General features: G+C 33.0%; 1 protein-coding gene across 1 annotated transcript in view; it reads right to left on the minus strand.

Annotated features, from left to right (window-relative positions):
- Nucleotides 1-276: 276 nt before the first annotated feature.
- LOC134235303 (solute carrier family 12 member 4-like) overlaps nucleotides 277-26917 on the minus strand; it is a 35741-nt gene continuing 9100 nt past the window's right edge. Inside the window, exons 2-27 of the mRNA XM_062717433.1 lie at nucleotides 19191-19282; nucleotides 18681-18803; nucleotides 16695-16838; nucleotides 16000-16185; nucleotides 15415-15644; nucleotides 14776-14969; nucleotides 13986-14126; nucleotides 13243-13341; nucleotides 12999-13056; nucleotides 12760-12878; nucleotides 12306-12480; nucleotides 11937-12035; nucleotides 10099-10218; nucleotides 9763-9867; nucleotides 9179-9267; nucleotides 8822-8901; nucleotides 8640-8728; nucleotides 8064-8170; nucleotides 7292-7408; nucleotides 7041-7130; nucleotides 6634-6725; nucleotides 6148-6255; nucleotides 5554-5765; nucleotides 5055-5090; nucleotides 2467-2600; nucleotides 277-1364 (exon numbers count right to left, since the gene is read on the minus strand). Coding sequence (XP_062573417.1) covers nucleotides 1273-1364; nucleotides 2467-2600; nucleotides 5055-5090; nucleotides 5554-5765; nucleotides 6148-6255; nucleotides 6634-6725; nucleotides 7041-7130; nucleotides 7292-7408; nucleotides 8064-8170; nucleotides 8640-8728; nucleotides 8822-8901; nucleotides 9179-9267; nucleotides 9763-9867; nucleotides 10099-10218; nucleotides 11937-12035; nucleotides 12306-12480; nucleotides 12760-12878; nucleotides 12999-13056; nucleotides 13243-13341; nucleotides 13986-14126; nucleotides 14776-14969; nucleotides 15415-15644; nucleotides 16000-16185; nucleotides 16695-16838; nucleotides 18681-18803; nucleotides 19191-19282 — 3131 coding nt within the window. The 3' untranslated portion in view covers nucleotides 277-1272. The remainder of the gene's footprint in view (nucleotides 1365-2466; nucleotides 2601-5054; nucleotides 5091-5553; nucleotides 5766-6147; nucleotides 6256-6633; nucleotides 6726-7040; nucleotides 7131-7291; nucleotides 7409-8063; nucleotides 8171-8639; nucleotides 8729-8821; nucleotides 8902-9178; nucleotides 9268-9762; nucleotides 9868-10098; nucleotides 10219-11936; nucleotides 12036-12305; nucleotides 12481-12759; nucleotides 12879-12998; nucleotides 13057-13242; nucleotides 13342-13985; nucleotides 14127-14775; nucleotides 14970-15414; nucleotides 15645-15999; nucleotides 16186-16694; nucleotides 16839-18680; nucleotides 18804-19190; nucleotides 19283-26917) is intronic.

A 26917-nucleotide genomic window follows, 5' to 3' on the forward strand; every position in this document is an offset into this window, starting at 1 on the left:
ACTTATAACATTGGCATAATACAACCTACTATACATGTATATGAGACAGTAAATTAATCAAATAAACAACATATGATTGGCTATCACTGATAACGTAAAATGTCACTCAAACTAAAAGTGGCACGCAAATAAAAAACATAAAAATCTTAAAGCAGTTACATACATCCTGAGCCTATACATAATACACTTAGATCCATATATATTTCTGTGATTCACTCAATAAAAATATAATACATATTCATAAATTATCATAGATACATTTGGTAACTATCATAATATCTGACAGCATTTGTCTTTTATTTTAAAAACATGTAATCCACACAATATAAGACGGGTCATGTTAAATATGGCACCCAAATAGAAATACAAATTATCATATGGCAAAAATCATGACTGGCCTAATTTTTGACAACATAATCTTTATTTGCTTTAAAATACAAAAAAAATTCTGCATATCCTACAGTGCCAATTTTCAAAGAAAAACCCTTGAAATTGATGAGATAAACATAATTAATCCAAGTTAGAGTTACCTCTCTTATCAAAAAGGTCAATGCACCTTAATTTAAGGATGGTAATTTTACTCCTGAAAACACAAACATCATCATTAATTTAGAGCCACAGATGTTCAATAATGCGATTTACTTTCTATTAAGCAGTGAAAATGTACTTTTGTCAGAAGAAATCATGCATGTTGCTTTATAACCTTTCATGGCATTTTATATCAATATGTCATATTTTGAGCCATATTTGCATTCAAAAATATTTTCGTTGAAACGCCTACACAAGTTATATGTATAAACATTTCCAGCAGCAAAAAGGTGGAGAAATGAGTATAAACTAACACAGTACAACTAAACCCTTATGAAAGCAAAATATATTTCAGGAAAACTATTGACTTTTTTACATTCTATAGTGATTTTTAAAAATTTGTGAAAATCAATTAAACTTAGATATGTATCAATCTTTTCCCCTTTCCTGTGAAAAAAATCCTTTGGCCCTTATTGCTCTATCACATACAGTTGAAAAAATACAATAATAAAAAAAATACAAGCTTTGAAATAATTATCTCTAAAAACATGCACATTGTTAAAAACTAACTAACTTTTACATCTGTACTTTAAACAAAATCATCTACCATAAAAAAATCCCCTTAGATGGTGACTGAATATGCACACATCTTCAGTTCATAACAAGAAGATATACAATGTATAATCTTTTTTTTCCCAATCTGCACCTTCTTTGATTTACCAATGTTATTTCATTCTGACGTTATTATGAGTAGATGGTGATGACCTCATTTCCACATCCTCTGACCATTAGCACTCGGTCTAAGCCCTCGGTCAACACCTCAAGGTACTCCATAACTGACTCAGTTAAGGCCAAATAATATTTTGCAGTAAGTAAGAAATTAGAAAGTATTTTCCATCAAGTGACAACCTCCATATGTTCATGCATACACCACAGATCATAATTATATTTGTAAGACTCCAAAGTACGATGGTGACGCCAAAGTCCGATGGTCTCGCCAAACTCCGATGGTCTGCGCCAAACCCTGATGGCTAGATGTCTTTATGGATACCAAAATCCGATGGTGACGCCAAAGTCCGATGACTTGTTTCCTATGAGACACATTGCGCTAAAGTGAGATGGTCTGATATGCCAAAGTCCAATGATGCGAAGGAACAATCAACCTTTATGACGTCACAATAGTCCGACGTCATGACGTTTTCCTGCATTCAAAATCCATTGATTTAATATTTGTCTAGCATACAGTTTTACTGATTTTGCTTATTGTTTTCACTCACCAGAGCTATTAGTGTTAGTCCTTGTACACCATTTGACTGATAAGGGTTAGTTCCTGAACACCAATGTGTTTCTTCGAACTCACCAGAGATTTTAAGGTTAGTCCTCGCACACTATTGGACTGCTTTGGGTTAGTCATGCACCCATCCAAGATAACTAGCTTATAGTTGTTACACATTTTTCGACTATTAATCTCGCACCTATATCCAAAAGATTAAGGTTAGTCTTTGCATTTAATATTTATTTGTATATATTATAAACAATCGGGCCTCTGCATGGCGCGGCATCGTATTTTTGCGCAGTAGTACTATAACGTCATAAACGTTAATTGTTTACAGCACCATCGATCAGACTTTGGCGTGTTAAACATAGGGGTTTGGCGCAGACCATCGGACTTTGGCGTGACCATCAGATCTTGGAGTCCCATCGCACTTTGGAGTCTATAATGACCTCTGTTTAGTGAAAAAAAAATTACTTCCATAAAATTTCATACATGGTGCCAAAACCTTGAAAGAGGGGTGGGGGTGCTCCTTGATGGTCTTCCTAACAAATCTAATATTTTCCAATATAAATCCACCCACAAAGTCCATGGTAATGGCTCAAAACATGAATATACTGTAGTAACTTTAAATTAACTGCTGACAACAACAAAGAAAAGGATACAGTTGAGTTCGGCTGCCTCAGACTTGGGTGGGGCCGGGAGGTTGAGAATGACTAGCTGAGCTTCATGTGACTTCTCTATGATGACCTCGTTCAGTCTTACAGCAGTGTGCATACGTCGTATATTCTTCTTGTCACTGTAAAAAAGGTTTTAAAACAAATAATCCAAGAAAAATTAATCAAGAACAAGAGGCCCACTGACTGTAACTCTTCTGAGATACTGCATACAGGGTTATTTTCACCCCTTTTGCAATTGAGACAATTTTAACCCAATTTAATTTAGCACTTCTCTTTAAGAAAGATGACAGCATTAAACAAAATTATCATATGACAATGTTCCCTATGGTATTTATATCTTTTATTTCAAGTGAACATTTTAATTAAATTATCATTTTCATCCTGTGCAATGATGACAGCATATAAACAAAATATCATATGACAATGTTCCCATGGGTTGCCCTTAAATATTTTTTAGTAAGGTTCTGCAAAAGAAATCAAATAGGTTATCAACAACAGACCCAAGGCTATCTGTTTTGTTTTTCGCTTGGCTTGTGTCAAGGCCAGAAATACTTTATACGGGTTATTTTCGCCTTTTCACACTTGCAATCAATTTTGCCCTGTTTTAAATTCGCCAAGTCACAGTTTTGTTTAAGAAAATATATCGTATATTTTGAATTTGACATTGCCCAAACTCAAGGCCTTTAGAAATACTCTTGCCTCAGGGTCATTTGAACTAAATATTGAGATAAAGAGTAAAATTTAGCATCTATCTTTAATGAATGTTGACAATAACAAATCAAGTGTTTTGAATCCCCTCCCCAATTACATAAGGACAAAATAAATATTTAATGCTCAAGAATTGATGTTTAACAAATAATTGGATATAAAAGTTACAATAATTTAGAAAATCCAGCCATTAAAAAAAACAATATTTAGGGATATTTTATAATATCTAAATATCACAAGAGTCATTTATATCAATTATTTAAACATAATATTCATTCAAACTAGCAGCTGCAAAGTGAAGAGGGTAGCAAATTTATTGATCTGCAGGTTAATACACAAAACTGCTCGTTTCTATGAAAAATAAATGACATGTTATCTAAACTATATCATTAATTCACTTTAAAATTAATGTGTCCATATGATGTTTCTATGCCATGTGCACGACTATATGCAAAAAATGCCCTCAGTTGACAACCCTATTCAGACTTGATAATTTGTGATGTCTCCCTACTAAAAGTCATTACTATATAAATATTGCATGTAGTTGAGTGTAACATTGAACAATTTTACAACCTCCAAGAAAACTATTTTAACCGAGGCTTAATGCAGCCAGGTTGACAATGTTTTTTCTCTCTATTATTAAAATTTTAATTTTTAACTTAACTACATGCAATATTTATTATATTATACTGAATGTTTTATACAAATACATAACAGTGAACCGTGCGCGAATAAATTCCGCGCAGTCGCTACTTTTTGGAATACCACCTGTCGTCAAGCAATGTTGACTGTTGCTACGCTGGAGGGCGTGGCTTCATTATTCAGCGGGTAGTAGTGTTTTTTATCAAATGTTTCTGTGAAACGAATCAGATTCAAGTAATTTACATGAAAGTATAATATTGTATAATGTATGAGGAGTGCTAAATTCAGACACAACTTTCCTACAACCTCCTTAATTAAAAGGTCCTCATTTTATCAGAGAGCTGTATTTAGCTTAATGTACACATTTACAGGCCTTGTTTTTTTCTCTCTATTCTTAAACTCATTTATAATTTTTAAATTATGAATGAGCATTTAATGAGTTAAGAATTGAGAGAAATGCTTAAAGATAGGCGAATGTGCAAATAAGCTGAAAACAGTTTTAGATTATATAATATAACCAGACAATATTCTTTTATCTCAGTTCACGTTCATTTCTTTAACTTTAATGGTGTACCGGTAAATAAGATAGAGTCAAGAGGAGAGAAGAAATACTAGACAAGATAACCCTGACCTCTGATATGTTCAAGGTCATAAGCTAGCTTTGACCTCTTGAGCATCAGGAAAAAATAAACAGTGTTTTCTCTGATCATTTCTTAATTAACTTATGATTATTTTAAAAAGACCATTGCACACATCTTCTCATCAACTTTCATCAGTTAAGTTTGAACAATCAGACCATAAAAGGTCTGGAGTTTCCAAATATTGCTGGATAAACTTTAGCAAAGACAAAATAGAAAGTATCTGAAACTTCATCTATAAAACATTCCAAAACAGAGCCATGCAGAAATCAATGAATACAAAATAAAAACCAGCAACCCTTCAATATCAAAAAGCCAATCCATTCCCTTTATTTGGCATCAATGTATGAAAGCTGTGTTAGTAAAAATTGAGAATTCAATTTTGTTTCAAAATGAACAAAAAAATCATCAAAATGGATTTGAATGCAAAGATAAAATTATGACTTGCTTATCAAGCAGGATAACTGTGTATCTGCACACTAGAGGCAACATTTCAAATGATCCAGCCTGAAATGTTAAGAATGTGAATGTGGGGAGGGTATTAGTGTCTGGGGGGAAATGATGCTGGGAAACAGAGGTACTTACGGTTTCTTATTAAGATTGCCATTAAATTTGGAATCGCTACAACATAATACTTCTGTCAGAATGTACATTCTTAAAAAAAAACACCTTCCATATTGTGTGCTGATTTATATAATAGGTAATTGTAGAAAATTCTTCCTTACAACTGGATATTGAAGGTACATACAGGTACATGTATTAGACAGTGCATTCAAAAAGCTCTGTGACATTTAAGTAGACAAATATTCTTATCTTTTCTCAATATTTCCAAGTTGTAACATGTTGATACATTGATACATCAACTAATACATATATCTCACATGCAAAGGTGTGCCAGTTATGCATATGTATTGAGGCAACAAGTTTCCATTGCAACAGATTACAAAAGTAAAATACAGTAGATCAGGAAATATAGTAAAATGTACATCATACCATTATACACACACATTTAGAAGCAATTTATGTGACTATTCTTTGACTTTTAACAATGCAATTTTTCAGTCGACTACTGCTTGACACTCACGGTTTGATTTGGAGGTAATCCCCGGCTTTCCCATTATTACTGGTTGTGGAGCCGATCTTGGCTGCCCCGGGGGTGAAGGTATACTGGTGAGATTCCAGCTTCTCCTCGTCAGTGGAACTCTCCGGTCCCTGGCTCTCCTCCTGAACCGGTTCCAGCTTGATCTTGGTGGGAGAAACCGGAGTCACGTGAGACTGGTCAATGATGGACTGCACCTATAATTCATAAGGAGTACGAGTTTTTGTTGTCGTTTACTTTAAACATTCATAATAAGAAATACAGTAATACATAGTCAATTAAACAGGCTTAAAGCAAAGTCAGGTATTGACAATTCTAATTCATTATACATGTAAATGTAATTTAATTCCTTTAAGAATACTGTATAGAGGTGTTATTTTCACTCTTTCACGCTTAGAAAATATTTCGCCCGTTTTAAATTCGCCTGGTTACAATTCTTTTAAAAATTATACTGTGTTTTTAAATTCACTCTCCTGTGAGTAGGGCGAATGGGGCAAAAAAAAATGGGGGTGGGGCGAAAATGTCCCTGCATACAGTACATCTCTTTATCATTATCTGAATCTGAAGTTTCTAACATACATGTCCCAATGCCTCTTTTTTATTTCCTTTCATCTGTTTCAACATTTCTGTTCTCTGTTCCATCATAAGTGTTCTTTCATAAGTGTAGGCAGAAATATCACTGTTACTCTGTGTAAAGAAAGACAACAACAGTTAAACAACCTATAGCTTTCACATCAGTAATTTAATGACAATTTATTTAATTATCTAATTCTATTTAATTTATAAGAAAGACAACAACAGTTAAACAACCTACAGTAAAACTCATTTAGTACGAACACTGATATCGCGAATTCATGGTTATAGCGAAGTTATATTGGAATCCCAGCTATATAAATTTAATGAATTCCATAAACAGATATTACAAATTACGGATATAGTGAATTTCATAGGTCCCATTGACTTTGTCATAACCGAGTTTTACTGTATAGCTTTCACATCTATAATTTATTATATATCTATACAACTGGATTTAGTTTTTATCCTCAGTTTTTAAATGTGACTCACCATTTCTAACACATGGACCTCTGCATCTATTCGTAACTGATACATAAACAACTCTAAATCCTTCTTCATCTGAATAGTGTTATCCTCAAGTTCTAACAACAGTCAAGGGGCACTAACAATTGTTAATAAAAGCATCTTTTCCCTTTGTTTCCAGTGTCTATTAGCATTTCCCCATTAAGATATTCTTTTAAAATGCTCAATTTCAAAATGTCATTCAGGTAATGTATTCAAAATGTAGAGAACTTTTAAAATTACTGACCCAAAGAGCTGTAACCCTCCTTCCTTCTCCACTCTCAAAAAAAAAAAAACACATTACAAAATAGACATGTTATTTAGGCAACTCTTCACAAAATAGACAGGTTTATTTGTCAAGTTAGACAACTCTATGCTTATGAAATAAAGGATACGGGCTACAGTGAAGACCCTGAGTTTACAGTGTTTCCACGTCTTGTGCTGCTTCAACAGGAAAGGTAACAACATCAGCATTCCTCCATCATGTGACAAGAGTTAAGGAAATTAGATACTGAAGCCTATAGTAGAAAATACAAGTCTTATTTTAATTAGATTGAGAAAAATTTAAATCTGGTGACCAAAAAAAAATTTATAATAAATATCACAAAAGCTGCATAATTTTGAATTTAAAATTTTAAAAGGATATGCACAATCCACCAAACGTCAATGGTTCCTTTGAGTTTTTCATTGGAGGATGGGAACAAATTGATCCCCTTTACGGCAAGTAATGCCATTTGTCCTGCATTTATGTTCTTCACAGCATCTGTGGAAACAAAAAAATATGGTTAAAAATCTTTTCATTCTCATAGCATTCAACTTTGATGCCCAAAATCAGGTATCATTTTTGTAAAGTTTTAGGATAGCAGATCTCAAACCTATCTCAAACATTAACTCTGAGTTTTTTTTATATACTGTATACTGGGAAATTTTCGCCCCCATTTTAAATTCGCCCCTTTCGCCCTAGACACAAGTGGGCGAATTTAAAATGGGGCGAATTTAGTGAAAAAAGTAAAATTTCGTAAACAAAACTGCAATTGGACGAAATTAAAACGGGGCAAAATTATTTGCAATCATAAAAGGGTGAAAATAACAAGGGGCGAAAATAACCCTGTATACAGTACTGTAGATCACTAAATTTTCGCTACACCTTATTTTTGCCAGGTAGTTATTCACTCTTTGATAAACAAGACAAAATTTTCACACATTGTGGTTATTGCTCTATATAATTCAAGAAATCTATTATGTGCGAGAATTAAATTTTTGTGAACACACTGTCTCGTGTAATTATGCAAAAATAAAGTTCTCATATAGATCACAAATAAAAAGTGATTTAAAGTAGCAAGAGTGATTCAGCACCTACAATTTATTTCTTTAAATGTTTCTAAGAAAGGAAGGGAAATAATTTTTTGAACTCTGACCCAAAAAGACTTTGTAGCTCCTCTCATTATGGTCGTGTCTCCATCCATATGGCCAACCAATCATCACAGTGTTGTGTCGCAGTCCTCCCAAACCAGCATTCTGTATCCTGAAATGTTTCAAATTACCTTTTCTGAATACAATACACCAGCAACACTGTGGTGAAAACACTAATATCAAAAGCAAAAGATTTCAACCTACATCTCTAAATTTCAACTCTTCTCAAAGCATTTCTGTGGTTTAAATTTTGACATTGTGAATTATTCTTTAAAGAGTATCAATATACTGTAAAGCAACTATTATTCACGTCATCTTTCATTAGTGATCCGTCATATTGAAATCAATCCCCCACAATTAATTTTTGCGACCGAGGAAACATTCTCTACAAATACTTATCAAAATTATTGGTTTGCAGCAATTAATATTTGCCAGTAAAAGTAAGTCGCGGAATAAGAGAATATTCCTTGCACGCAAATAAAACTTGGTTGACAGTACTATGAAATAAAACTTAAAAAACAAAAATGGACAGAAGTGGATTTAGATTTAATATATGAATAATAAGGTGCTGGGATACTTACATATGACACATTCCAACAGAAACATTCTCACTCACTAACACATCAGAAAATCCCTTGACTCCAAACTGTTCTATGGTCTTACTTAATTTCTACAATCAGAATGTGTCTTTGTTAACACATATTTAAATAATAAAGGAGTACATTTCTTTATTGTTGAATAGGACATACAAATTAAGCCTGACCTGTTTGGCAACCTGGGCATCATCATATCTCTCCATGTACTTCCCTTCCATCACAGAATTCACCAGAGTCAAACCTTTCCCTGTTTAAACACAAAATATATTTATATGGTAGCTCTCTTAAATCGTGATTGACCATTAACAGTGAGACTTCTTTCAATGAAAGTTCTTTCGAGCAAACAATACATTTCAGATTATTCCAAACAGAAATTCAAATAGTCTTATGTATGACATCCACTTTAATTACCAACTCTGCGAACAAGCTGATACACAATCTGCTTCAAACTTCCATAGAAATGAACATCCTTGCCTTTTTGCCTTATCAATTTCATCATAAGAATGTCTAGAAGACATATTTACCTGCTTTAAGCTGACTGGCAAAGGCGGCCATTTGTGGGTACTTGGGGCTGAGGTCATCCTCCAACTTCATTAACACTAGCAGCTGTGGTCTGTTATATTTCAAATAATAAGATAATTCAGCATCATCTTTGTTTTTGAAATACATTGTGGGTTTTTCTGAAAACTTCATGATTTCTCTTGTTTTGGGTGTGGGCCACACACACAAAAGTGGAAGATAATGAAAATCAAAAGCTATTTTTTTTTAATGTGCAGTATCAGGAAAAACCTTCACACCACATTAATGAAAACCAAAAACACTGTTAAGGTTAAGAAATATGGAAAAAACAGATAAATATTGTAATAAATAGCAAGAATTTGTCACTTTTAAATAGCCCAAAAATAGCTTTATATTATTGTTCCACATCAATATTTCGGGGTTAAAGTGTTGAAATCTGGTACAATATGTTGTGGGGGTTAAAGCATATTTTACCTCAAGTTCTGAATCTCTACAAAATCAGACAGCAAGTTAAATTCCCTTTGAATGGCTCCATTTAAAACAAATAGCATCCAGGTAATTTATAAATTTCTATTTTTAGATACCATACCTCCAGTTCTTGGTATGGGGGATTCCCTGTTGTACTCTCAGTAATGAGTATCGAGCGGCAGACATGGCCAGACCCCGGATTCCATCTCCCCATTCCTTCTCAGCACTACAATACCCAGTACATATTTAGTATCCATGTTCACTGATCCAAGATATTGAGGCAAAAATACTGGATAGAATTTCTCAATCATTTGACCTATGGTATTTGAGATTTAAATGTTCAAGATACCAAAATTCATGTCTACAAAATTTTTATCTCAAGCACCCTCAATTATATCTATTCATGTATAGATTTAAAAGTTTTAAGAAATTAGATTGTATGTGCCTCCTAACTTACCCTTTATATTCAATGTACTTGTATATACAGACAGCAATACCAATAGCTACCAAGGCATAGTACCAACTGGATATAAACATCAGAGTAACACACAACGCCAGTCCAAGAAGGGAGAGAATCCTGTAACAAGTTAATAATTTGTAGGAATTTTATAGCAATTATTCATTTCTGAGCGTTTTACTTGACTTTTACAAAATACAGTGAAACATGTCTGAATCGACAGGCACTGGCACTGCCAAAGTTTGTGTTGGAATATACAAGGTGTTGGATTGCACAGTGTTTAAAACATTGAAAATAGTAAAATGGAAAAGAAATTAAACGGTGGAATTCACAGTGTGCTGGACTGCACAGGTGTCGACGTAGACAGTTTTCATTGTATACTTCTATATGAAATGCAATACTGCTAATTTAGACTTGTAAATTCTTATTATGTTCCCCAAACGGAGTTTGGGAACATATTGTTTTTACTCTGTTTCTTATTATTATTATTATTATTATTATTTTTTTTCTTATTTCTTCTCCTGTACTTTTTTTGTATATCTCAGAAACTGTTCACCCAACTGAGCTAAAACCTTTTTAGGGTTAATAGGTGTGTAGTGTAGGTGTGCGGAACGAAGGTCATTTTGCGCGCATACGCACGCACGTGCGTGCGCGTGAAATGAGTGAATTGACTGATATACTTAAAATAGCTATTACTTTTACATTTTTTGATGAAATGATTTGAAACTCATTATATAAAGATATATTAATACTATTGATAATGTGACACACAATTAGCCAAACGCGCATGCACGTGCGCTTCGCTCTGATTGGCTAAAACAAAAATCTCAGTATCTTCTCTGTTTTTTGATGAAATGCTTTGAAATTCAAAATATAGTCATGAATTAGGATATCCTACAATATGATATAGAAAAAATTTCATGAAATCACGCGCATGCACGTGTGCTGCAATCTGATTGGCTGACACTTTAATTGACTATATCGCCTTTGTTTTTTTCGAAATGCTTTGAAATTTAAAACATAGTCATACATTAGGATGCCCTGCAATATGATATACAAAAAATTTCAAGAAATTACGTGCATGCACGTGTGCTGCGATCTGATTGGCTGAAACTTTAAATGACTATATCTCCTTTGTTTTTTGACAAAATGCTTTGAAATTTAAAACATAGTCATACATTAGGATGCCCTGCAATATGATATACAAAAAATTTCAAGAAATTACGCGCATGGACGTGTGCTGCGATCTGATTGGCTGAAACTTTAAATGACTATATCTCCTTTGTTTTTTGACGAAATGCTTTGAAATTTAAAACATAATCATTCATTAGGATATCCTACAATGCCATATAGAAAAATGATCATGAAATCACGCGCATGCACGTGTGCTGCAATCTGATTGGCTGACACTTGAAATGGCTATAACTCCCTTGTTTTTCAACCAAACAGGATGGGATTCAGAACATAAATAAATATAAGGGACTCCTACAAGAAGGTATGGTCATCATGCACGTGCACGCACGTGCGTGCATTTGGAACGAATGAAATTAGAAATACACTTGAATGAGTGATTTTTAATAATTTTGGACTGAATGCTTTCACAAATAGTATATTACAGGGAATATGGAACTAAAAGGGAGTTGGGGAAATTACAATTAGCACTAGTTGTTTTTAACCTTTAACCTTCATGACCTTAACCGACTGTGCAGTTCATCTCATGAAGTTCAAAAGTTAAATTTCTAGGTAAAAATAAACAGATGATCACACATGCCAAAATTAAATGTCCTCAAACTTTCAGTTCTGAATCCTATCACGTAGCAATAATAAACTGAGTTTACCAATGGTAGAACTTAAATCGGGGTCTCCAGCTTGGTGTTCTCAGTAATGTCTGCAGTGCACACGCCATATTGACAAATCCATAACACATTAGGAAGAACCTTAAGTGGAAAATGTAGCAATGGTAGTTTAAAAATCAAAAGAGAACATCTAAACAAATTGAAATATAGAAAATCATGTCCACTTTGTCAGAATAATATACAATTATTTCTGTTTTTAGGTCAATATGATTTAGCCACCTGAGAAGTACAATATTCACTGAGCCCAAAGGGAATGTGAATGCAAGTGAATGCAAAATGTACCACAAATCATTGATTGAAAATTTTAAATGATATATTAATATGACATTGTCCACGGGTCTGGAAACTTACATGGTGATGATGGGTGCTACCATGTCAAGGTTGGCCACCAGGATTCCTAGCTCCGATATGAGTGCGGTTAACAGAAGAGCACGGAAAGGCTCCCCCCTCTTAGTGGTTACCCCAAATACATTCAAGAAGGGGATAACTCCGTCACTAGCAATGGCTTGTAACAAACGAGGTGCTCCTATAGAAACATCAAAGTCTCATTAGAACACCCTATTGTTACTATTTGCAACAGTGAAAATATATGCAAATAAAAGTACTTGTTTTTACTTTTGAATAAAAATTATCTAATTTTTCTTTTACTCTTGTCCACTACATATATTCAAGTGCAAGTTGAAAAAATTAAAGCATTAATCTTTAAATAATTTACCTAAATAAACCTGAATGTGCATATGTATGTTAAATCATAAATAGCATTTGTAATATTTGAATTTTTTAAAAAATGCTATTATCGTTTAACCTGTGAGACTTTGAAGTCCAGCTCCCAGGGTAGACAAAAATGAGCCAATCAGAATCACCCACTCAGTGGGCCATGCCAACTTCGCCACAACCAGACCACCATTTATACTTTCTCCAAATCTGCCAACAGACATCAAAGAAAGGTCAAGGTTCACTGAGTTCATGTCAAAAGTCACATGGTTTACGTTGATTGGTCTGTAATATCCCACATGTCATGCACATATTTTCATTGATACTTACTTATCTCTTAGCAAATCCCCTTCAATTGTGCCAGCAAAGAAGAGTACACAAGTAAAATCTAACTTGTATTAAGGAAATTTCACATCAGTTACAGTAATTCTATGATTTTTTTTTTAAAATCTCATTTAATTTACAAATGAACATTCACACAAAGCAATGCCCATAACTACCCCTGAATACCAAAAAATGTCTACTCTGCAAGTTTAAGATAAATTGGAGTCAATTCCAGGAAAACAAAGGATACACACAAAAGAGGTGGTGCTAATGGCCGCAATGGTTCCTGCTGGAATAGATTTGGAGGCATCCGCTAGATCTCCTGACCTGTTGGAACCCGCCATTATACCTGTAATAAGCACGTCAACCAAGTTGTAATTACTAATGTACAGCTGATTTGTGGTTTCTTGAACATGAAAATCATGGTCCTATATCAAAGTAAATTATTATACCTCTACTGATTTTTCACTATACAAAAGTAAATTGATATATTTTGCCGATTTCCTGAAAATCAAAATAAAAAGACTAATTCCTTGCAAAAAGGTGCTGACACACATCAATTCAGAACACCCAGTGATTCTTTTAATCATATGAAAAGAACCGATATGTTCCATTTTAACATCATGAATATTCATATTGAAGTTCACTTAACTAACTTAATATATCGGTATAATAAAACAGTTAAAGTATATCATTAAGGGCGTCAACAAGATTCCATTTCCCCTCTAGCAAGCCTATTTCCCTTGGCTGCGCCTCGGGAAATAGACTTGCATGCTCTTGGGGAACTGGAATCTTGCATGCCGACTCCCTCAATGATATACTTTAAATGTATACTGTCAAAGATTCCCCCCCAATTAAAATCCCTCATCCAGAAGTTTATTCAAAATGAAAATACAGTAAGTATTTACATATTTAACCATAATATCCAAGTATGGAAAACTATGGATTAAACATATGAAAAATGCAAAAAATGTTTAACTGAATTGTACCAACCTGTTACGGAAGGGAAATAAATTGCCAACAACACCATGAAAGAGGACGTGATGTCAGCCACGATTTCTCCGTAAGCTCGATTCCCTTTCATGTCAGTGCCGATAATTTTACCCTCTTCTGTGTAGCGGTTATGTAGATTGGCTGTCAAACAAAAATAACATAATCGAAGTCTTACACATTTTGCATCAATTTTTGAAATTAACTTTAAAATTTGAAATAAAAATTGGATTGCAAGTTTATTACCTTATTTGCTACTTGTGTTTAGAATATACATGTACAACTAACAAAACATTACTTAACAAATCTTTCTTATCTGTAATTTAACAAATGCTAGAGATGAGCACAGATTGATATACAGTGGACCTTCAGATATACAAGATAAGAATGCTTAAGTATCCGGACGACTTTTCATCGGAACGGAATTTTTAAATTCTATTTTGTCTTGTTTAACTGGTAATTCAGATATCCAGACACTTCACATATCCGGACAAATTGACTGGGAACCAAGGCGTCCGGATAAATGAGGGTCCACTGTACAGTAAAAACTCGGTTATAAAGAAGTCACTGGGACCTATGAAATTACTTCGCTATATCTGTAATTCACTATATCCGTATAAGGAATTTGTTAAATTTATATAGCTTGGGATCCAAGATAATTTCACTATATTCGTGAATTCGCAGTATCTGTGTTCGTACTACATGTAAACGAGTTTTTCTGCATATGTTGTACATGTAAAGAAAACAAAGACAAATGTTTCTTTTTAACATCTTTGATTTCTGGGCAACCCACCATGAAACACCCCACTGGCCAGCCCAGGAATTCCGTCCACCACTCTAGTTTCATGTTCATTGAAGAAGTCATCGCACGTTTCATTGAAGCAATGTTTAGCATACAGAGCTGTATTGTTGGCCTTACTACACGTAAACACACCATTGGTCTCGGCTAACTCACTTGTTAACAGTCTATCTCCAAGGTAACATATCCTAGAAGATGAGTTAAAATTATCATAATTTGTAATTAAGAATCTTAAATGGTTTTTAGTTTGAAAAAAATTGTAGTCTGGTTGGCAACAAGACGGTGTTCGATACATCAAAACATTTCTATTTTTTAATTTCCTCAAATCTGGGAGAGAAAAGCTTGGATTTCAGATCATGTGGCATCTACAAATGACACAATAGGTCAAGAAATTGAGAGGAGTGGACCAAATCAGAATCCTTAGCTTGAAAGATAATTTCAGATAGGAAACTTGATAATTAAATTATACATTTCATGTAAGATTTCAACAGTGAATTTCAAAAATTGTTTACAGGAAACTTCTTGCTGCTTTCAAGTCAGTGTACATTTCAAATTTGTTTCCTTGAAAGCTGGAAATAAACATTTCCATTTTTTACTGTAAAATAAGTTCACTGATAATGTCAATCACCTTACCTCACATTATCATCCTTTGTGGCAGCAAATATACCAATGTATATACAGAGAATGGACAGAATGACACAGGCTAGTGAAAGGGCTGCAAACTTGCTGACAAATCGCACCCCAACAAACACGATAAGAGATAGGAGAAGAAGAATCACTGTGCCATAGATTCTGTAGGCATTGAAAGCATTGGACTCGATGGTTACATCTCCAAATATTGACATGACAGGTGCAATGAATTTCTGAAAAAAAGAATTTTATTTGTTAATATTCTGTAATTTAAGACTATTTTTCATTTTCTAACTGAAATAGGGCTAAAATTGCTTGTAGATATATATATTATTTTTTGTAAAATGAAATACATGTATAAAGATAATGAAAAGTTGAATTATAATCAAACTCAGTATCATATTTAAACAATACAATTTGGGAGCAGAGCAAACATAAACATCTAAAAAAAATCACCAGAGGTGGGATCAGGTGCCATGGAGGAGTAAGCATCCCCCTATTTATGTTGAAATACATTAACTTCAAGTCGAAGATATATAGATTTTTTAAAAACTTTTTAAAACTAGAATTTACACATAGTTTGCCTACCACTAGAATTTCCACTGCTCCTATAATGTACATGGAAGATGCCACTGAGGTTCCAAGATAGAAGAGCACCCCTACAGCACCCCCAAATTCTGGCCCCAGTGCACGGGAAATCATAAAGTAGGATCCACCTGCTGGTACAACTCCATTGGTTGCTATGGCACTCATAGATATGGCTGTCAGAAAAGTCTGAAAAAGGATGTATCACTCTATAATATGATTATTCTGTTTTTCAAATTAACAAAATATACATAAATATAACAAAATACAAATTCAGGGAATCAAAATTATGAATAGCATGTTGAAAGGCATGTTGAAACTTTCCCAGTAAGAAATGATTGAATTTTTCTGGTTGAATTCTTTATTTGTAAATTTCTAGTTTTACAAACTTTCACTCTAGACTTGTTGATGCTCCTTAGTTTTACTGCCTTCAGCATTCATGCATTAGCAATTCAAAATGCAGATTATTTAGAAAAAAATTCTTATCGAATTGTGAAATTCTCTCTCTGTGATAAAGGTAATCTTATTTCTAAGAAAGTTTATTTGGTCTAATATTTCCATGTGAAGCAAAGTTTATCTAGATTTGCATGGCTGAGGTAAGATGCATGACCAGGCAAAGATAACGAATTACAGGTATCAAACATTTATCATATTATTTTTTTCTTAAGAATGTGCTTAAAAGCATAAAGTATACTTACTGTAAAACAACAAATGATGACTATTCCCAGACTCTCTATAGATCCTGCCATCCCCACTATCCATGTCATACGAATAAACAGCAACACTCCAAAAATGTTCTGTATAGTGGGAAGGTATACCCCTAACAGAGTACCCAACTTCACCTACACAGAAAATAAAATATCTTATTATACTTATTCATCTAAAGAACTGTGAAAGCAAGAATCAAAGAAAAATGGCTGTTTCTGGTTAACAAATTAAGATATATGGGACAAATTTTTGTTTTCCATAAATCTTGGTATACAGCCATGAGCCCGTAAATGGGTTTAATAAAAAATATGTGACATTTTGGTATAGTCAGTACAATACAGCATGTGCAAGGGATAAAATTACCAACCTTAATTTGTTTTCAATTTAAATAGACATTTACTTCCAATTTATTGTATTCAAATACAAATTGTGAAAATGCCATAAATACACAAACAATTAACCTGAACCATGAAGCAAAATTATTGTGTGTCAGAGCAATTAAAACATGCCTTTGATTTTAAAAAAAGAGAATTTGATTGGGCCGTAATGAGGATAAAATATTAATTTTCAAAAAATGCTGGCATTTGTTTAGCATGCATCATTCTAGCCAGGAAACTTTAAGCATCATAGCAAAAGATAAAAATTTGGTCAATTTTTCTTTCAAAAATATACGATTTTAAAAGCCAAAGTATGACCATGAAAAGTCTTTTTTTCCCAGCTAGCATAAAATCAGACTTGCACTTTATTATCTTCTATGACATAACACTCACCTTCAGATCAACCTTAACTGTTTTATTATTTTAAAAATAATCTATAAGACTTAAAATTTTCACAATACCTTTTAAAATGTTATTTTAAAAAACTATGAAGACATGGAACATCTACTTTTGCTTTTCTTTAACGTATAACTTAATTAACCCCAAGGAATCATCATTTATTTGATTTCATTTTCATTTCAATTTGGGATAGAAAATTTAAATAGCCTTCTTTCATACAAAGAAAAAAATTGATGCAACAATATTTTGGTGACACAGCTTCAATTACATGCCAAGTTTTAGACTGTGCCAAAAGACAAGAGCATGTATGTTTCAAAAAATGGATTCAAATAGGCTCAAAAAATTAAGTAATTGTCATGCTAAAAATCATGGGATGGTGAATAAAACAACATTTGACTACCTGTTCTAAGCCCTAAAAAGAGATAGATTAAGAGGGATCATTCCCGTGACCAAAATGTATCAAAAACTTCAATATCATTCCAGATCGAGAGCTGCTATTTTATTTTTAAATAAATAAGTTACTACCAATATGCAGTTCAAAAGTTTATCGACCTAACAGAGTGCAAACAGAGAGGTTCTCTACATGTTGTGGTAAGCCCCCCTAAAATTTCTTGCTTTCTTTGCACATGAATAAATAAGCTGGCAGAATCAATTTGAGCCTAAGAGAAAAATCAAGATTCAATACCAGATCCAGACAATAAATCTATCAACCACTTGTTTTATAACTCCCCAAATACCTCCAAATGGAATTGAGATAACACATTAAACCAAAATTTTTGTCTGTAATGGGAAAGTTTTTGAATAAATTTATGACCACTATTTTTATAATATTCTATGACTAAAGCTAGGCTCAAGGTCGTATCAGTTTGAGAAACTGCTGATTTGGTATAAGTCATCACTTCATGAAAACCTTGCCGATTCAGATGCTTACAAAAAAGTCTATATAATAGCTTTAGTGGTTAAAGAATAAAATCAATATCAACATATCTTACTGCTGAAGACAAAAATTTGTCTAAAATAATTCAAATATCGAAAAGTTGGTAGGCTTGATAAATATCATATCACCCAACACTTCTGTTAAAAGAAAATGTAAGAGAACTACTTTAAAATTCCATTTGTTCATCTTCATGTTTCATTTCTGAGGGGCGTCCGCGATTTAATGACGCCCAAAAATACTCTATCAAAACATCTATTATTTACAGTTCCACGTACCGTCTTTGGTCTGGACTTGTAATTTTCGCTGATATTGGGCTCCACACCACCTTGGTAATTGGCAATGCGGTTAAGAATTTGAGAGATTTTTCCTCTTTCGTGCAGATCATCCTACAAGATACAACTTGAAGATACATCAAGTCTCTTAAGAATTCCTACAAATCAAATTTGCTGATACAAATAATAAATTTTACCCACGCATCTCTAAATTTTTGTGAAAGGTAGTTTACATATTTTAAAAATAATGACTATTAGCTATGAAATAATTTAATAAGTGTTTTAGTTAAGCCCATTATAAAGTTATACACATTATAAAGTCAAACTGCAGATACATTGTTACTTGGCGCGCCAAATAAAATTGGCTAATAACACTGTACTTGAATATTTCACAGTTTTACACTTTGGTGTACGTGACATAAATATGCATGAATATGGCACCACTAACTGGGATTGAGACCAATTTAAACCTTAGATAAATTGGATGTGACGGTAACTTACTGCATACAGCTCCATCTGCTGGGAGTAGGGAGATTCCAGTTCATCATTGCTGGCCAAAGGATTGTTGTCCAAATTACGAGAATTGTCCTCACCTAAAATTTAACAAAAAGAAAAAAGTCAAAATACTTTTTTTTTTTTTTTGATTAAATTTATTTCATGCATAATACTGTTTGAAAAAAAATCTTAATACAGCACTTTATTTCATTTTAATTTCCATTTCTGAAAAATATCTTCACACATTCTTTACTATTTTGATCAAGCTGTCAATGATCATTCAATTCTTGGTTTTATTTTCATGCATGCAGCCAGCTGAGTGAAATTGATGAAATCATAAATTACTTGAATAACTTAAAGCACCTTAAACTTTGACACTTATATTAATAAGCATTTTAAAAGAAATTTCATAGCAGGAATTGAGGGTATTAGTTCTTAAGTATGTGATTTATGCATGGAGGAAAAATTTATTCTGTAATATTTATTTTCATATAATTCATACAAAAAAATTAAGTCTTAAAAAACACAAATTAATGTAAGTTCGATATTTGCAATTTATAAGATTTGGGTTTACCCAATCAAATACTGTCCAAAAGTGCCCAGAAGCTCAGAATTGTCCCTTAATATGAAACTCTATAGCTGGCGAAAAATATATTTTTTTATTATTAAGAGAACATCATGGTAATTAAAAGAATCATCCCTGCAAAACAGGGTGTGATTCACAATTCGTCTGGCTACTGAGCAGCAACGAAGAGAAAAAACTAAAGCATCGCTGATCCCACAATGCTTTCAAGTTACTGCTTCAATACACATCTAATTCTCTTGCGATTAACAAAACAGCAGAAACCACGAGCCCCATCAGAAACATCAAAATAAGGTGAACTGTCATATAATAGCAGTTTCGGCATCAGCGGGATTATAGGCACAAAGTGGTGTTATAGTGTGCACTGCACTCCCAGAATGCATGGATAATGGAGTAAAATATTTCTATGGGAAAATTTCACACGGTTTGTTATACTGGATATATCTGTTGGGTTTCAGGCTAATTGATAGTCTGGAGTTCAACCACCGTCTCCCTATTCCATTCCACCTTCCCAGAAAGTCAAACATAACAGTCAATGCTTTACAGTCAAACCTTGATTTTTTCTAACTCAATGAGACCTCAAAAAAAAACAAACTTCAAAAATATTTTTAAGGATCTGAGATATCATGGGATAAATTCATAGAAAATTAACAGTTTGGGACTTCTAAATAGCTCTGAAATTAACATCCATGGCATTTGAGATATTAGTGTTCAAGATAGTGAAGTTCAACTGTAAATGATGTTTTGTGAAAAAACATTCTGAACCAATAAATATTTTGGCTCAATCAAAACCTTTCAGAAAATTAACTTGTTTATTACAATTAAGAAAGGCACATTGTAATATAAGCTCAGAGTTTTTCAGCTATAGCTATGGGTCTTGAATCATGGATTCATTATAAATTAATACTACATAAACAATGTCTTGTTTTCACAGCATTATAGATTTATAGGTACATTGTTTAAGCTTGCCCACATATGATTCAGAAAAGTCAGCAAATATATTAATCAAAGAATTAAGCAAATAATGTCACTTTAGGAAGAGGAAAAACCTTTGTCAGTATCAAGTCTGCTTTTTCCACATTTGTTATTTTTTAACCAGCTAGATTTGACATTACACACAGAAATTGGGATTTTATTTAGAATAATAATTACATATACGTAGCAATTAGAGTTAGTTATATAATCATTGCATTTACCCCCGACAACAGGCTGGTATTTTCCTGAGACACTATAAAGTGCAAAAAAGAAAATCAGATGGAAATGGTAGCCATGCTGGATGGAATGATATTGTTTAGTAACTTAATAATATCAGTTGTGCGATAATATACTTTGATGTATCAAATTGAACTGTCTATTCAGAAGGATTTTATTTCCTGTAATGAAATCATATTACCAGATGTTGTATCAAATTAATGCAGTATTTGGGTTAAAAGGCAATGTCTATGGCTGTTAGGATAATTCAGCTGACATTTTTTCTTTGCAAATATTCTTGGTGAATTTCAGTTTGCAAGACTCCAAATGAAATAGGATATATAACAAACAGTATTCAAGCTCAAAAGTCCATTCAAACAATACAAATCAGGAGCAGAGCAATAGCTGAGCAAACACTTGTTTCATCAACTTGTTTGTCAGTAGCTTACTCATTCAAATTGATAACTCACTTTGTTTCATTTTCTTTCAATTTATGCATACTTATAAACATTCTGCACTTTTCTTTATTTATATACGATACATGTACGTATATGTCATATTGAATATTTTGTTTTGGAAAACGAGAGGGAAAAAAATATCTTATTTTAAACATAAAAGGGAGGATGAGGAGAATTTTGCTAAATGCTTATTTAATTTCATTGAAACGGCAGCCTGATGTGTACATTTAATTTATTCTACAATTATTTGTACGGTACAACTGAATTTTTCACTAAGATCAGCAAGTGCAAGATGTACATACAGTAACTTCTTTTCGAAAGTTCTAAATTATTCATAAATAGAGTAACCAGAATAGGCCTAAGTATACGATACAATCAAATAGAGCTGCAAGAAGATGTTTCTTCTACTCAAAGGAAAAAAACTTTAATTACTTCTTTGGCTGAGACAATCATCATAAAAAAGAAATTAAACACAAAATGGGATCAAAAAGTCTGAAATTTTTTTTTTGAAAAAAAAAAACGTTTCTTTAAAATGATTACGAATACAATGCATTAATTTGAAAGTTCAAATTCCTCACAAATGCTCTATATATAAGCTTGAAACCATTTTTTTTTTTTGGTTATATTAATATAATTCTATTTTCAAAGGTTCAAGTTAATTAGTACCTCAGAAAACTTTTAGTTCAATTTTAAGGCTAATTACTTCTTTTATGGAATGCAATTAATTAAGCAAATGATTATATCGTCTGTACCGGTAATCCATTTAATTTAACTTACTATATATATGTCCAGGAGTACTGGATCTGTGACATAAGGATAAAGAACCAAGAATGCTAGAGGTTCACTGCGAGATATTTTTGACTTGGCGCTGAGTCATATATATAAGGAGCGTAGGGACTACTAGGGAGTAGGGACATTAACTGAGGCTCTAACTTGTAGGAGTACAAGAATAGGGTACTGGATTTGAGAAAAAATTGTCAGCAGTCAATCCCTTAAGAGTGCTCTTAGTAATATGGCAATACATAAAGATTCTACAAATTATATGGCAGCAACTATGTATCAAAATTATGCTATCCCTGTAGAGAAATTATAATTTCTGGACCAATTATTTCTTTTCTCAAAATTTGTGAAAACCAGTCAAAGAAAAGCATAGATCTGGGCAGGCTGAAATAACTAATATAAAGTTCAAATTCAATCAATCTCTTTCAAAATGAAACCTTAGTCATTTGATTCCATTCCAATAACCATTATTTACTGAAATATATTTAAACAAAATTGAAAGCATTGATCCATCATTGCTTTCCATTATGATATGGAAAAAGCCAATTGTTTCCACCATGGAGTGCTAAGAGACAATTTTATAGTCAATGACTGATGGACACTTCCTTTCCACCTATCAATAAAAAGGCCAAGTGTTCTGTAAACTAAGCATTCTCCAGAGAGTCAAACAGTTCTTTTCCAGTTTGCCTCTTTCATTTGTGTCTTTAATATTATTGAAGGGATCCTTGCTCTCCAAATACAGTAAAACATGATTATAAGAAACTACCAGGGAAGGAGGAATTTGCTTCATAAGCATATAGTTTGTTATATACATGTATCTATTTTTACAATGTATCTTTAAGTCATGGAGAATGGAAATCACTTCGCTGTAAGTGTCAATTCATTATAAGTGTGTTTGCTATAGGCATGTTATACTGTAGTACATACAATAGTATTTATAGGACCATTGTTACCTTGGTCAGAGACCCTTTAGAGTACCATTATGTATCATTTCAACATGCTATCATCTTATTATCACAATAATAATCCTTCAAATCACTTTTATTTGCACTTGGGATTATTAAGATAAATGTCCCAAAATAATGAAGAATTCTGGTAAAATATACATATGCAATCCTTCTTATTATACCATAAAATACATTTAATCACATACCTGCCTGTTTAAACAGATGTTTTCTATTGTTTAATTTCCATCAATTTTGTCTGCAAGATTTGACTTTAATGCAGATTTTTTTTACTTGAATACAGAAAATTTAAATTTATACTCATTGCTATACATGTATTTACAGAAAAAATGTCTTTAGTGAAGCTAACACTTTAGACAAGAAGGAGTCCATAATATTTTAATAATTAACTGCAATGTTTGTATTTGTATAGTTGGGCATCTAGTCATGCATTGTTAAAGATTTAATTCCCAATTGTCTTTGTCCCAGATAAAATTACAAATTGCAAAAATACCTTATTTCTCCATAAATCTAGTCCACTAATAAGCGCAGTTTAAAAAAATCATGCGAGGGACTACTGGGACAAATAGAGACAGAAGCGGGGTTTGTAGCACATGACAAAGAGCATAAATACAAGGAATAACTGTAAGATTTTTTGGTTTCATGACAGTGATCAATCGATTGGCTTGCCTGATAATTTTATGGATATAAATGCCTTCAGCGTTTATGTAAATTATCACGCTAGTCACTTGATTGATCACATCATGAAACAAAAAAATTAGACAGTTATTCCTTAATTTAATATGCTTAACAACTGCACGCTTATATATATGAACAATATTAAAAGCACCTTTTAGCTTCAGTATTATCTTATGATAATAAAACAGATTTCGAAACAGAATGGAAATCCTGAAATTCAGGGAGATCTGGCTATATACACAAAAATTGTAAGTATGTCAAATATTTCTTAGGAAAGGCTAATTAAGACCTTATTAAGCCTTTTGTTTAATATGCTTATATGAGCCTGCCTTTTTTGTAATAATTTTTACTGTTAATTAATTATCTTAATGTACGTTACACTTTCACAAATTACTAACCGCAGAACTGTAGCATTTACGGTTTTTATATTTCAGTCTGACCACAATGCTTTTTTCTGTAAAGCAAATATGGTGCAATTTACGACACAAGATTTTCTGTGCATGGTTGGGGTGAATTTCTCCACTTTCCATCACTGGTCAATCAACCATCTTTCACTCCCTAATTCTAGACATATATATATACTTTGTTACCAACCATGCCCAGAAAATCTTGCGCTGGAAATTGTACCATATTTGCATTACATGATCAGTGTAGCGATATGGTCAAAGACTTGCATATGAAATCATATATATAACTAGATGAGATCTCGTTGCAAGCAACGAGTAGGTCTTCCGTTGAATTTCTCGATAAGATGAGATGTGATTTTGACTGAGATATTCGTTAAAAGAGAATGACATTAAGTTTTCCTTCATTAAATTTAAAGTTTCTGATTTTTATCACGATTTTCCGAACATCTTTTGTTCAATATGGCTTATAAAAATACTCCCCCTTTTCGAGACGTAAAGCATAAAAAATATAGTATTTTGGCCCCTTGCGACCCCTTATTACGTAAGATATATGACCAAATTTTATAATATATTGTTGCAGATCGTGAAGATGAATATCTATGCTTCTTTAATGTATTACAACATATTGATCATTAAAGAGGTACAGATGCAAGACATTTGGCCCCTCTGAGTCCCTAATTTAAGGAGTCAGCCCCTTTTTCTTGATATCAAATGAAAGGTCTTGTGATTTTGAAGATTTGTTGTATCACAAAATATTGATCATTAGAGAGTTATACATAAAAGAATTCTCGTCCCTCTGAGCCCCTAATTTGAGGGATCAGCCCCTTTTTCTTGATATCAAATGAAAGGTCTTGTGATTTTGAAGATTTTTTGTTCAACACTTATTCAGAGATTTCTATTCGTTGTTGAGATATGCTAAATGGAAATATTTAGGGGCCACCCCTAAAAGTCCTTAATAGGTCCGTTTTTCAAATATTCAAAGTATGCATATTGTTAAGAACATTATTCTGACCATCTTTTGTTCAATATTGCTTATCAAAATATTCCCTCTTTTTGAGATATAAAGCGTCAAAGATTTGACATTCTGGCCCCTTGTGACCCCTAATTACGTATGATATGATCCAAATTTTACCATATAATGTTGCAAATCGTTAACATGAATACCTTTGCTTCAGTAATGTATGAAGGAAAATTGATCATTATAGAGTTATAGATGAAAGACTTTTGGCCCCTCTGAGCCCCTAATTTGAGGGGTCAGCCCCATTTTCTTGATATCAAATGAAAGGTCTTGTGATTTTGAAGATATTTTGTTCAACACTTATTTAGAGATTTATTTTCATTGTGGAGATATGCTGAATGGGAATATTAAGGGGCCATCGCTCAAGGTCCTTAATGGGGCCGTTTTAAAAAAATTCAAAGTATATTTATTGTTTAGAACTTTATTCCGACCAACTTTTGTTCAATATTGCTTATCAAAATATTCCCCCTTTTTGAGATATAAAGCGTCAAAGATTTGACAATCTGGCCCCTTATGACCCCTTATTACGCAACATATGTTCCAAAATTTATCATATATTGTTGCAAATCGTTAAGATGAATACCTTTAATTCTGTAATGTATCACAAAATATTGATCATCAAAGAGTTAAAGATATTAGACTTTTGGCCCCTCTGAGCCCCTAATTTGAGGGATCAGCCCCTTTTTCTTGATATGAAATGAAAAGTCTTGTGATTTCAAAGACATTTTGTTCAACACCTATTCAGAGATTTCTTTTCGTTTTGGAGATACGCTGAATGGAAATGTTTAGGGGCCACCCCTATAAGTCCTTAATGGGGCCATTTTACAAAAATTCAAAGTATGCATATTTTTTAGAATATTATTCTGACCATCTTTCGTTCAATATTGCTTATCAAAATATTCCCCCTTTTCATGATATGAAGTGTCAAAGTTTCAGTATTCCGGCCCCTTATGGCCCCTAACTACGTAACATATGATCATAATTTTACAATATATTGTTGCAGGTTGTTAAGATAAACACTTTTGCTTCAGTAATTTTTAACAAAAAGTTGATAGTGAAAGAGTTATACATGAAAGTCTTTTGGCCGTTCTAGGCCCCTTATTTGAGGGGTCAGCCCTTTTTTCTTCATTTCAAATGAAAGATCGTAAATTTCTTAACAACTTTTTTTCTGTATGTTTTAGCAAAATGTTTATAGATAAGAAGATATAATCGAAAAGTTGTCAAATTGCGTGAGATATTTTTGAGCTATTTTTTAAACTCAGGCGAGCGTTGGTGCCTCTGGCGCTGCAAAGCTCTAGGCTCAAAATGGCACTTCTACAATCCTTTCTTTATCTACACTGAAAATCTCAACTCCATATCTCAAGTCGTTTAGGAGGAGTTACCAGGACAAGCAGACCCACTGAAAATCAGAAAATCGTACATATCTCATGACCGGAAGTGACGTTCTCAATACAAAAAAATTCCAATAAGGTTCAGATCGATATCTATTAGATCTGAAAGTTTCATGAAAATCCATTGAGCCATTTCCGAGAACTCGCGTGCACAAAATCGGTAAGAAAAAAATAAAAACTAGAAAGTCTGCTATTGCAGGCAATAGCATATGTCGCCCCGTATTAGACAAGACTTTCATTTTTATCATCACTAAAACAAAAG

This window comes from Saccostrea cucullata, unplaced genomic scaffold, assembly GCF_032062105.1.
Source record: "Saccostrea cucullata isolate Sc308-1 unplaced genomic scaffold, CSIRO_AGI_Scuc_v1 ctg634, whole genome shotgun sequence".
Lineage (NCBI taxonomy): Eukaryota > Metazoa > Mollusca > Bivalvia > Ostreida > Ostreidae > Saccostrea > Saccostrea cuccullata.